At 47.1% G+C, this 13,231-nt stretch overlaps 1 protein-coding gene across 5 annotated transcripts in view; it reads right to left on the bottom strand.

Annotated features, from left to right (window-relative positions):
• GJC3 (gap junction protein gamma 3) overlaps nucleotides 1-13,231 on the bottom strand; it is an 80,088-nt gene that overhangs the window by 9,452 nt on the left and 57,405 nt on the right. For 4 of the 5 annotated variants that reach the window (XM_053893811.1, XM_053893812.1, XM_053893813.1 and 1 more), the window contains 2 exons: nucleotides 1,550-2,331; nucleotides 1,172-1,237 (listed from right to left, as the gene is read on the bottom strand). In XM_053893811.1, coding sequence (XP_053749786.1) covers nucleotides 1,230-1,237; nucleotides 1,550-2,331 — 790 coding nt within the window. In that variant the 3' untranslated portion in view covers nucleotides 1,172-1,229. Of the gene's footprint in view, nucleotides 1-1,171; nucleotides 1,238-1,549; nucleotides 2,332-8,066; nucleotides 8,317-13,231 lie in introns of those variants that run through there. The other variant, XM_019422681.2, reaches the window with a different exon arrangement.

Below are 13,231 nucleotides of genomic sequence, written 5' to 3'. Positions count from 1 at the left end.
TAAATTGTATGCTTTAAATGGGTGAATTATATGGCATGTGAACTATTTCTCAATAAAGCTATTTCAAAAGGGTTATCAAAGAGGAATTATGAATGATGACATTTGCTTTTTTCCATCCTTGGTCACTTGGCTGGACTCTGGTTACAGTAGATGAGGGATTCTTTATAAAACACTTGTATAGCAGAAAGAAAAATTATTAATTTTCTAGTTGCTGCCAAAATGTCCCCTGGGGGACCAAATAGCTTTCCTTAGCAACGAGCCTTCCTACTTTACCTAAGGATAATTTGGGATTCAGAAGGAGAAAACAAAACTAGGTAGCTGCTCTTGTTGACAATTTGAAGGCAAGGAAGGAGGGAGGGGAAGATGTTTCTGCAGGAAGGTGACAGGCTGGAATACCCTTGGGCAGACTTGACAGAGAGACTCCAGAAAAGAGACGCTTGATATTTAGCTTTATGTTATCTGCTACCATGATGTAAACCTCCCTTCCTGAGTCAGCAGCAAAACTCTCCTGTCTTTTCTGTGTGGAAATGAGGGGAATGAGTTTAAAAAGTAGCAATTTGATGGGGATTGAGCCTGGGTGGCTCAGTGGGTTAAGCATCTGACTTCAGCTCAAGTCATGATCTCACAGGTTCATAGTTCAAGCCCCACATCAGGCTATCTGCTGTCAGCACAGAGCCCACTTTGGATTCCCTGTCCCCCTCTCTCTCTGCCCCTCCACCCCAAAATAAATAAATAAATAAACATTAAAAAAAATAAAGGACATTGGGTTAGATATGCATGGAAGGCCAGTCTGAATATGGCATATGCTGCAGGGCTGGGGGCATCCATAGGTTACAAGACTTCAAAGTTGGGGGGAGCAGAGAAAGTGGAAGAACAGAGGACAGGGAAGTAGAGTCACTATGACAGGAAAGTCGCATTCAGCCACAGGAATGCCAACAGCAGCGGTCAGAATTTATTGCGCAGGACAGGGGAGAAGCACAGCTTTACGGAGGCTTCTGCTGGCTAAGTCTGGAACCAAGCCCATGATCATTGTAAAGCTGATGCCAGAGGATTCTGGCAGGAAGGCACAAGGGGGAAATTTCCCAGGAAGACTTAGGCAGCGTGGCCCACCATGGCCCTTAGAGATGCTTCAACGGCCTCTCATTTGTCACAGAAGTAAATCCCCACTCACTGGATGTTCGGAAGAAGATCCAATCGCAGAGTTCCCTTCAGAGGCGAACCAGGTGGCTTCATAACTCTGCAAAGTAGAGAATCAAGCAGGAGCTGAGACTTTTTCTAAGTGGGAAGAAACCTAAAGGGAAGAGCAGGAGGTACAGCTGGCTAAGAACCCTGGTCCTGGTTCATTGGAAGGAATCGGCAAACGGAGGGGGATGAGGGTTGGGAGATGGGTCAGCAGCAGCGGTCAGAAGACATCTGCCTCGAACCTGGTTTTCTATTTTGTAACACGTAGGAAGTGTGCCTCCCAGAGGTCCGGGGACCTGCCTTGGGAGGTCATCAGGACAGAGACCTCAGGAGCAGGAAGAAAGAGGGACATCAGTGCTCTTCTCACCTGCTTCTCGGAACGGCTCTTTGGTCTCCACCGCTGGGAAGTTTTCAGTCGGTTCCTTGTGTCTTCTGGTGCTCTCTGAAGTTGGGGAGTAGTTAGAAGGGGGAGATCTGTGCTTCCGGGCCCTCCACCATCGCCCCAGGCCCAGGAGCACAAGTTCCAAAAGCGTGAACAAGAGACAGAGCCCACTGACCCCAAACATGGTCTTTAGGAAGATGGTCTTCTCAAACGGGCGGGACAGGTAACAGGTTATACTACCAAGGCAAGGCTCTCGGCGACATGCAAAGGAGCTGGGCACCTTGAACCCATACACATGGTACTGCACCCCCAAGGCTGTCCCCTCAAGGACCAGCCGCACACCCAGCTGTGCCACATAGGCCCAGAGCAGCCTGGGGCTTCCAGGACCGGAGGCATCTCTGCTCTTCTCCCCTCGGCGGATCAGAGTCTCCTCCTCCTTCCCCTTTCCTGACTCTTCCCAAAGCCAGATGACATGATACAAAGTGAGACCCATGTAGAGGGCGCTGGGCACAGCCACCAAGATGACCTGGAAGACCCAGAAGCGCAGTGGGGAGAAGGGGTGGAAGGCATCGTAGCAGGCGGCCTTGCAGCCTGGCTGCTGGGTGTGACACACGAATTCACTCTGCTCGTCGCTGTAGACCCCGGCCCCGCTGGCAGCCAGCAGCACGAGGCGGAACCCCAGGAGCACGGGGAGCAGGAGGCGTCCCACGGAGGTGGAGTGCCGGCTCTCCTCAGCCACCAGCTGCCTCAGGAACCGGCCACACATCCTGTTAGGGAGCAGAGGGCAATAATGAGTGTGAGTGTACTGCTCCCTGATCTTGAGGAGGCGCATGGGGCCACCTCTTCACTGTGAATCCAAGGATAGATAAGGCAAGCCTTCGCGCGCCTCTCCAAGGATCTGGTTGGTTTATTACCAAGACTTTGATGGCGCCTGTTTATAGGTAATGGAGTCATCATGGAAAATAGCGAGGGGGTGTGGGTGTGGCTGTCTCTTCTGCCCCCTTCTGTACCTGGCAGTGGAAAGCCAGGATCCATCTTTCCCTCTCTTTCCCTCCCTCTGTCTGTCCCTTTCCCAAAGGCTAAACAGCCAGAGAGTCCAGAGTCCTCTGAAAACTACTGTTTCCCCCATTGATGGCCACCAGGCCTGGTGCTACTGTCACTGGCACCTGAACAGAATCGGTGCCGACCCCAGAAGGGAACGTGCATTCTCTTGCTCTCTGCTTTTCTCTTGCACCAGGCCTTGGCTGCTCATAGGCGTGCGGTCTGGCCTCCGCTCCCATTGCAGTGGTAAGATTGAGATTCAGTTAGCTTACGGGCCCCGGTGCGGGTCAAGTGAACAGTGAGTGTCAAGGCCCGCTTCAGTCTGATGTTCTTTAGACCTAACCAGCTTGGGAAAAGGAGAACATTTTAAAAGAAACCCAGCAGAATTTACTGATTGAATGTAATGGAGTACGGGGCCAAAGCCAGAGATGACTGGATAAAAATTGGAAATTCCTCTCTGCTTTGTAATTGTCCCTTGGGCTCATCTCTCCCACACTGTGAGAGGTGACCGTGCTCAGGGACAGGCTTCAGAAAATTTCTCACTTCTCTGGAGAGAGTAACACCCTGCTATAAGCCTGTGTGTCATCTTTATTTATCTTTTATTGAGGCAGCCTCCTCAATGCCCAGCTGCTGCTTCTCACTGCCTGTGTTTGGCCTAAACTCTGACATGCCTGCATCCCCTCATTGAAGGGTCTAGAAGACCTTGCAAACATTTTACTCCACGGGGAATATAAAGACTCTTTGCTGGGGAGCCGCACAGCCCCGTCTTGTCTACATGCTGCTCCCTTCTGTAGCATCTTAAAGAAGTGGTCTAGCATTTACCCAAGGCCACTCTCCCTCCCAGATCCATGTCCTTGGGTCTCTCCAGCTGCTTCAAGGACTTGACCACCCTCATTTCCTCCCTGAACCTGCTTAAGTCTCTCCCTTTCAACTCTAGTAATAATAAACTGAATTTCTAACTCTTTGACATGGCAGCAAATGAGACATGCCCAATTTGCCTCGTATCAACTTCCCTATTATAAGACCCAGAGGGGTGCCTGGGTGGCTCAGTTATTAAGTGTCTGACTCTTGGTTTCCACTCAGGTCATGATCTCATGTCTCATGAGTTTGGGCCCCACATCCCACATCAGGCTCTGCACTGACAGTGTGGAACCTGCTTAGGATTCTCTCTCTCTCTCTCTCTCTCTCTCTCTCTCTCTCTCTCTCTCTTTCTCTACCTCCCTCCCTCTCTCTTCTGCCCCTCCCTCACTTGTGCTCTCTCTCTGTCTCCAAAAATAAATAAGCTTTAAAAAAGCTACATATAATATTCAGAAAGATGCACAAAGCAATTTAAGTGGGGATTCGTGCCATAAATAAACTACAGTTGTTTGACCCTTGAACAATGTGGGGGTTAGGAGCGTTGACTCCTACACAAAAAAACCCATATAACTTTTGGCTCCCCCACATAAAAAACACTTAACTACTTAAGCTTATTGTTGAGTGGAAGCCTTACCAATAACACAGTCAGTTAACACATGCTTGTAGGTTACTAGAAATTCATAAGGAAGAGAAAATACATTCATAGTACTGCATGTATATTGAAAAAGAAACCCATGTATAGGCCAGATGGCAGGGACAGGGGCAGCTGCGGCCACTCATGAATGTGCTGGCCTCCAGGAAGCTGCCTTGAGGAGGGATCAGTACCTGGTAGGGAGGAGCCCAAGGCCCACAGCTGCCCTGGCACAGCCCCGAGACCCAGGTGTTCTACCTGATCACCCCAACAGCACACTGGACGACCTGCGGCCTGACCAGTACCCGGGCCTCTTGGGGGCTGCGGACGTCGTCAGGTCTCCCCAGGTGCTCAGGTCAGCAGTCTCGACTGCCCGAGTAGCCTTCTGTTCAGTCCCATGGAGACAGGGTGCACAGCTGTAAATAAATGCCTTGTGGCCTTTTCCTGTCAACTCCCTTAAAATCCACTGGAGAGGCACCTGGGTGGTTCAGTCAGTTAAGCGTCTGACTTTGGCTCTGGTCATGATCTCACGACTCATGGGTTCAAGCCCCATATCAGGCTCTCTGCTGTCAGCACAGAGCCTCCTTCGGATCCTCTGTCCCCCCCCCCCTCCCCGCCCCTCCCCTGCTCATGCTCTCTGTCTCTCTCTCTCTCTGTCTCTGTCTCTCAAAAGTAAATAAACATTAAAAAAAATCCACTAGGGCACCTGTCTGGCTGGGTCCATGGAGTGTGCCACTCTTGATTGCAAGGTCATGAGTTCTAGCCCCACATTGGGTATAGAGATTGCTTTTTCAAAAAATCCACATATGAGGGGGCACCTGAGGGGCTCAGTTGGTTAAGCATCCAACTTTGGCTCAGGTCACTATCTCATGGTTCATGAGATGGAGCCCCAGATCAGGCTCTGTACTGACAGCTCAGAGCCTGGAGCCTGCTTCTGATTCTGTGTCTCCCTCTCTCTCTGCCCCTCCCCTGCTTGTACTCGTGCTTGCTCTCTCCTTCGCTCTCTCTCACTCACTCAAAAATAAAAATAAATAAACAAAAAATAAATAAACATTAAAAAATAATGAAAAGTAAATAAGAATTCACATATAAGTGGACCAGCAGGGCTCAAACCTGTGTTGTTCAAGGGTCACCTGTATAGATAAGAACAGTCCATAGCACCAAAGCTGAGGTGGAATGGTCACTTCTATGCAGTCGGAACAGATGGATTGAGATGCTTCCAAGGGACTGTTGTAAAGGGCTTAATTGACCAGAGAACCATGTCACCACCCATCAACTGTGAGAGACCATGTTTTGAGTCACTAGCGATCAGAATTTGAACCTCTACCTGCCTGTCTGTCCCTATCTTTCTGCCTCCCTCATAGACTGTGAAGACTCCGAAGTCTGTCAGGCCACTGAAAATTATTCTCCATAAAATTGGGTTAAAATTTTTAGAAGAAATGCATTTTCCGTCCTTAGAAAGATGTGAAATCGGTCTCATGATTAAAAGATGGCAGATTGAAGATGGATATTTACCCCCTCTCATTCCTGAGACTCCTCCAAAATGAGAGTAAATGGATCTTTAAGTGTATAAACCCACTACACGTGGAAGGGAAAGATCACCGGTAGCACAACTAAAAATCCACTTTGAAAGCAAGAGGATAGACAAGAAATTCAGATTGCGGTGCTGGCGAGCACACTGGGTAATTCTTCCAGAATTCAGAGAAAGAAGATAAATCCTTGAAAATAATAAAAGGTGACTAGATAAGGAAAATCTATATCCTAATTTGAAAATCAAAGACCACAATAAAGCAAAATCCCTTGTCTGTTTATTGGATGAGAAAATACTTAGTGAAGTGCCTGGGAAAAAGAGCAGTTTCTCCATAAATGTTTAACCAAGTTTTGTTTGGAGAGATACTGAGTTCCATAGAGGACCAGAAGGAAGGTCAGCTTCCAGTGCTGGCCCTGGGTTTCTCAGCCTTGGCACCATTGATATTCGGGGACTGATCGATCATTTGGTTTGGGGGCAGGGAAGGCTGTCGTGTGCGTTGTGAGATGTTTGGCGGCATTCCTGGCCTTCATCCACCAGATACCAGTAGCACGCTTCTCCCCTCCACCCCCAGAAGCCCCCAGACACTGCTGAATGTCCCCTGGGGTCAGATTCACCCCTGGTTGAGAACCACCATCTGAGGGTCACACCTGTCCATCACCTCTCCACCCATGGCTTCAGTCACCAGCTCTGTAAAGCAAGACATTCGTGCTGGAGCATCTCAAAGGGTTTTAATTTGGTGGGACGTGATGATCGGCCCATTTCCAAGCTGCCTTGCGCATCCTCCCCTCAACAAGCTCCATCTGTGAGGAAGCCTGCAGGCCCTATGGGGTCCTTGCACTTAGGGGAGGCACCCCCAGGTTCGGTGGGGGAGGGGGGGTCCGCCCTGGTTGTCCTGGAGCATTGAGAGACTAGAGACTGATTTGGTAAATTCACAAGTCTGGTTCTCAGCCTCATCTTGTTTCAGAGTGGAGGCCCAGCACACTCTAAACACATTTCCAGCACATTCCCAGCAGACCTGGAATTTAACCCAGAGCAGGCTTGGCATATTCCAATGTTGGGAATTTGAGGAATTCTGAGAGGCCCTATAACTGGTTCTTCTCTCTCTCCTGCCCACCCAGACCTGTAGCCAGATACCCAGTGTCCTCTCAGAGGCTCTAGGAACTGAACTGGGGACTTCAGAGCTCGCCACAGAGCTTTGGAGATTTGGGAGAGAGCGTGGAAAAAGCAGGATGAAAGGACTTGCCCAAGAACTCCTTGGTTTGGAGCTCCCATATTAAATTCTGAGCACCCTTCTGTGTCCTCTGCCCTGTGGCTGTTACAACCAAAACAACACTAATTCTGGGACTTCCTGAAAGATTCACACAAAATCATACTCCATCTCCTAAAGTCTGCAGACCAAAGGCAATTTCTTATACAAGTGGGGCCTCAACACAGGCAGGTCTTTCCTCCTCCCTCCTCCCCTGCTTTCATGTGGTCTCCCCCATCTCTTCTAGCTGTCCCCAGCCTTCCAGGCTCACTCTTTGAGACCAGCATCCCACAAACATCTGCAGCTTTGCACAAGGGCACCAGAGCCCCCAAGCTAGAGTCAGACCAGGGGAGCTGAGAGCTCAGCATTGTTTTCAAAGCTCAAACTCCAGGGAAACCACTCTGCTCCCGGGAGTGGAGAAATCATTTGCAAATAAATCTTTTGGGAAGGAGTTGGTGGAATCTGAGCCCTGTCAAGATTTTCACTGGTGAAGCAATACCTGTGAGCTCAAGATTTGGGGGAGGGATGGAGTGCCTGGGTGGCTCAGTTGGTTAAGCATCTGACTTCAGCTCAGGTCATGATCTCTTGGTTCACAAGTTCAAGCCCAGCATTGGGCTCTGTGCTGACTGTTCAGAGCCTTGAGCCTGCTTTGGATTCTGTGTCTCCTTCTCTCTCTGCCCCTCCCCTGCTTGCATCCTCTCTCTCAAAAATCAATAAGTATTTTAAAAAAGATTTGGGGGAGGGAGGAAAGCCCAGCATGTGAGGGGATTTTTCAAATATGTAAATAGATTTTTTTTTAATTTCATCATGATTTTGGTAAGAATCTTTCTAAGCATCTCTATTCTATGGGAGAAAAATTTCAAGATTCCATGGGTGGCAGAACTCATCTCAGCCAGTGAAGGCACAAGGGAGGGATGTCCACCGAGGGCAGTTCTTGACCCGGCTCTCTGCTCCCGTCTCAGCCCACCTGGCCTGGAAAACGTTCTAGATTCTTTTACCTAAAGTGTGATCCCTGGATGCACTGGCAGCACCAGGAAGGCAGAACCTCAGGCTGTATCCCAGGGTTAGCAACTCAAATCTGAATTGTAATAATACCCCCAGCTCACTGGTGTGTGCAGCCCTGAAGCCCACTGTCTCTCACCCTCCCACCCCTGCACCCTGCCCCAGCCCAGCCACTCTCCTCCCCGGCACTCACCTGGCAGCGCCTAACAGAAGCACCAACAACACAGGGAAGAGTTAGGGAAGAGTCCTCAGGCTGCAGCCAGCAGGGTCCCAGCTCTCTCTCCCCCAGGCCCTGCCTCCTGCCACCACCCACGTCTTCTCCCCTCCCCTCTTCATTCCTGGCAGCCTTAGCAAAGGGTGAGAGAATGGCAGCTGGAGGAGCCCGTAGCCCTGCTATTAAAGAATGGGGTCTGGAGAATAACCCTCTGTTGTTGAGGGCGAGGGGTGCCTCTTATAAGTGAACTGAAACAAGTTTTGAAATCAACCGAAAGGAGAGCAATGGCCTCTGCATGTTTCCAAGTGGGGGGTGGAGGCAGCACTCACAGGCAACAACAGACAGAATTTCTGTAAGTTTACATCTCTGTTAAGCCCCCCACTCTCCTGGCCAAAGTACCCAAAGCACAAGTTTACCCACAAAAGTGTGAGTGTGTGTGTGTGTGTGTGTGTGTGTGTGTGTGTGTGTGTGTGTGTGTGTGTTTGCACGCGTGCGCTCTTGGCTGGGAGAAACAGCACAGGCTTCCCCTCATCTGTTCCCTGTCCCTCAGCATCTCTGGGAGCCTAGCGCCTCTCCACCAGGCCCGGTGAGAACTGTGACACCTGCCTATACCCATTCCTGTCCCCATGGCTCAAGCCAGGATCCCCTCCAGAGGAAGGAAGGGGTGAGGCTGAGCAAGCGGGTGGTGGGTGAGAGCGCAACTCACCACTGCAGAGTTTTGACCAGAGTCAACCCTGCACTCCTCAAGGAGGAGAGCTGGAGGGACCCTGGGTTCCAGATGCTGCCCCTGTGGGTCTTAGCACATCATTCCACTGTCTTCTAGCACGTAGCATTGTCAGGGAGACATTTAAGTCCAGCTTGATAGTCTTCGAAGCTTAAGTTATTTGACCTTCTTGACAGTTGCCAACTGGATTTTTTTTTATGATCCTTGGAGCCTGTTCACTCCTACAGGGGATTCCATCAAGCAAGGCATGAGATAAGCTGGCACTGCCTCTCTCCTTGGCATGTTCGCATCTGATCCACAGGCCAGTTCCAATGCAGCCATATGTCCATCCATTCATCTGCTGGCTCACCCATCACTTGCCTTTTTGATTTTTCAAGCAGGAGTCAATAGACCTCTTTGAGTCCCTCTCTCTAGGCTTGAGATTAAGAAGGCGGCACCCTCACCTCTTGCCCTTGAGAACTAATAGCATATCTCTTTCCAAAGAAATCCTCTCTCCCTCTAATTTCCAACAACTCTGCCAATTGTATACAATTCTGATGTGGGCATAGAGTTTAAGAATGATATGCCCATGAGGCACCTGGGTGGCTCAGTCGGTTGGACGTCCGGCTTCGGCTCAGGTCATGATCTCACAGTTTGTGAGCTCGAGCCCTGCGTCGGGCTCTGTGCTGACAGCTCGGAGCCTGGAACCTGCTTTGGATTCTGTGTCTCCCTCTCTCTCTGCCCTTCTCTCTCTCTCTCTCAAAAGTAAATAAACATTTTTAAAAAATTTTAAAGAATGATATGCCCGTTATTTATTGATTTGGCACTTTTTTTCCTTTGAAGTATTTCATCTCAGATTAGCAAATCACTTTAGAATGTCCTATGTGTTGTATTTTCTAAAACATGATATCTTGAAATCCTAGTCAGATTTTCCGATTTAATATCCTGTTACACTAGCACTTATTCAGTACTTAATAAGTGACAAATATTCTAAGTGCTAGAGGACTACTAACTTGCTTATCCCCCATAGCCACCTCATGATGTAAGTCTATTATCATCCTCTGTTACAGAGGAGAGAGATGAAGAATAAGGCAGTTAAGTAATTTATTCGGGGGTGAACAGCTAGTGAGTGGAGAAGTTGGGATTTGAACAAGCATCGTGGCAGCAGGTGGCAGACCCTTAAATGCCACAACATGGCTAGCTTCCCCGTTATTCAGATTATCAGCCTTTAAAGAACTTTTGATTGTAAACCCATTGTAATTTCATACCCGCAAGAAAATAAAAATCCTCTGCTTACATGTCACACTTCTTAATGACTAACTTCATTATCCACCCTGGGTCCCAACCAAAACCTTGGGTGTCCTCATGGACAACCCTTCCTTCATTGACCACGTCTTCCCTGCTGACCAGTGGCACAGATTCTGCCCCTTGAACTAAGATGGTGTTTTAGTTCAAGAGTGAATGACCACCCTCATGGCCCTGCTCCTAGATGTGTCCCACCTCTAATCCATTCTGTGCATTGCAAACAATGTTTAACTCAATTCTTATTTAGATTTAACAAAAAACGTGTTTCACTGTTTCTTGGCTCAGTGTTGCTTTTTGAACCCCGTACCTTCCTTCTGCGTTAAATTTTCTTCTTTTTTTTTTAACATCTTAATCATTTTAAGTGTGCAGTTTAGTAGTGTTAAGTGTACTCATGTTGTTGTGCAGCACACCTCCAGAATTCTTTCATCTTGAAAAACTGAAACCTCATAGCCATTTATCCCTCCCTTCAGCCCCTGGCGACACCATTCTACCTTCTGTTACCATGAATTGGACTACCTCATTGGATTCACTGGAATCATACAGCATTTGTCTTTTTTTTTCTTTAATTATTTATCCAGAGAGAGAGAGAGAGAGAGAGAGAGAGAGAGAGAGAGAGAGAATCCCAAGCAGGTGCCACACTGACAGTGCAAAGCCCAGTGTGGGGCACAAACCCATGAACTGCGAGATCATGACCTGAGCCAAAATCAAGAGTCAGATGCTTAACCAACTGAGCCATCCAGAGGCCCCACAGCATTTGTCTTTTTGTGATTGGCTTAGCTTAATGTCTTCAGCATTCATCCATATTATAGTTATCTATCAGAAATGTGTTCCTCTTTAAGGGCAAATAATATTCCTTGTGTGTATATATGTATATACCAAATTTTGTTCATTCATTCATCCACTGATGGACATTTGGATTGCTTCCACCACTTGGCAATCATGAATGGTGCTGTTGTGAACACAGTGTGCCAAATTTTCTTCTTCTTAAAACACAACCTTCAGTAGTTTTTCTACTGGGGAACTGTTGGGAGTAAACTCTTTTGATCCTCTTTGGTCTCAAAGTGCTTTCATTTTATCCTCAATCTTGAATTGTTATTTAGTTGGCTAGAGAATTCTTGGTTGATGATTATTTTCTTTCAGAACTTTAAAGGTATTATTTAATTGCCTTCTACTATCTAGTGGGTTTATAAGTCTTTTATGTAAAATGCCTATAGAAGATCACATAATGCCACCTAAGGTATCCACGTCGTCATCCTCAGAAGCTTGAATGTTGCCTTATATCAGAAATGGGACTTTGCAGGGGCACCTGGGTGGCTTAGTCAGTTAAGCGTCTGACTTCAGCCCAGGTCATGATCTTGTGTTTCGTGGGTTCGAGCCCTGCGTCAGGCTCTGTGCTGACAGCTTGGAGCCTGGAGCCTGCTTCGGATTCTGTGTCTCTCTCTCACTCTCTGCCCCTCCCCTGCTTGCACTCTCTCTGTCTCCCCAAAATAAATAAATATTTTTTAAAAATTTAGAAATGGGACTTTGCAGATGTGATCAAGTTGAGGATCTTGAGATGGGGACACACATGGTCTTAGTGGGCCTGATGACATCACAGGGTTCCTTATAAGGAGAGAGGAGGTCAAAGGGTATGATAAGAGATGTGATGACTGAGGTAAGACTCTGGAGCCGTATGTGGAAGAGGCCACGAGCCAAAGAACACAAATGGCTGGGAAAGGCAAGGAAATTGATTGTCCCTGAAGTTTTCGCAAGGAATACAGCCAAAACCTTGATTTTAGACTTCTGTGTTGTTGGGTTTTTTAAATTTTTTTTTTAATGTTTATTTATTTTTGACAGAGAGAGACAGAGCATGAGCTGGGGAGGGGCAGAGCAAGAGGGAGACACAGAATCCGAAGCAGGCTCCAGGCTATGAGCGGTCAGCACAGAGCTCCACATGGGGCTCCAACTCATGAACCACAAGATCGTGACCTGAGCTAGAGTCGAACGCTCAACCACCTGAGCCACCCAGGCACTCCTATGTGTGTTGTTTTAAGCCGCTAAGTCTATGGCAACTTGTTACAGCAGCAATTGGAAAAAAGTACAATGCCTGTTCTTGACTTTTGCCCAAATTTTTATTGGGTTGTTTTCCTTAGGGATTTGTAGGAGGTTTTTGTATTTTGAATGTGTTATTTTTTGGTCAGTTATATATTTTGCAAATATCTTCTCCCAGTTAGTGATTTCCTTTTTCACTCTTGTCACGGAGGCTTTTGATAACAGATTTCTTCACACAGTCAAAGCTTCCCATTCTTTTTATCAATAGTGTGTACTTTTTGTCTTAAGATATTCTTCCCTATCCAGATACGATACTTTTGATTTGTAGAATTTTTGTCATCCAGCTTAAAGTATTTTTTAATTTTCCATCATTATTTCTTCTCAACTGCATGGATGGAATGTTTAGAAGTATGTTTTTAAATTTCTAAATGTATTGGAATTCTCTGCTAATCTTCTTGATGTTAATTGCATCGTGGTCTGAAAGAACATAATTTCTGTAATACCAGCCCTTTAATTTTCTTGAGACTTACTCTGTGACTTAACATGTGCTCAGTTTTCTTTAATACTCTATATATATGCTTAAAAATATTGTTTTCCTCTGATTACTGAGTACAGTGTCCCCTATAAGATCACTAGATTAGTGTTGTATTTTGTTCTGTGTCTATACTACCCAATATGGTAACCATAAGCCACATGGGGCTGTTGAGCATCTGAAATATATCTGGGACAACTGAAGGAATGGAATTTTTAAGTTTTGCTTATTTAAGTGATCTCTGCACCCAAAGTGGGGCTTGAACTCATGACCCCAAGATCAAGAGTCAGATGCTCTACCAACTTAGGGCCCCTGAAGAAATGGATTTTCGTTTTATTTTTTAAATTACCTTTTTAAAATGTTTATTTATTTTGAGAGAGAGAGAAAGCAGGGGAGGGGCAGAGAGAGAACGAGAGAGAATCCCAAGCAGGCTCCATGCCATCAGCGCAGAGCCTGATGGAGGGCTTGAACCCATGAACTACGAGATCATGACCAGAGCCGAAATCAAGAATCAGATGCTTAACTGACTGAGTCACCCAAGCACCCCTGGAAAGGTATTTTTAAATTCATCTA

This window comes from Panthera pardus, unplaced genomic scaffold (genome assembly GCF_024362965.1).
Source record: "Panthera pardus isolate Hobbes unplaced genomic scaffold, ASM2436296v1 HiC_scaffold_4, whole genome shotgun sequence".
In the NCBI taxonomy this organism is placed as follows: Eukaryota; Metazoa; Chordata; class Mammalia; order Carnivora; family Felidae; genus Panthera; species Panthera pardus.
Note: the sequence above shows the minus strand (reverse complement) of the source record. Positions and strands in the feature narration are given on the sequence as shown.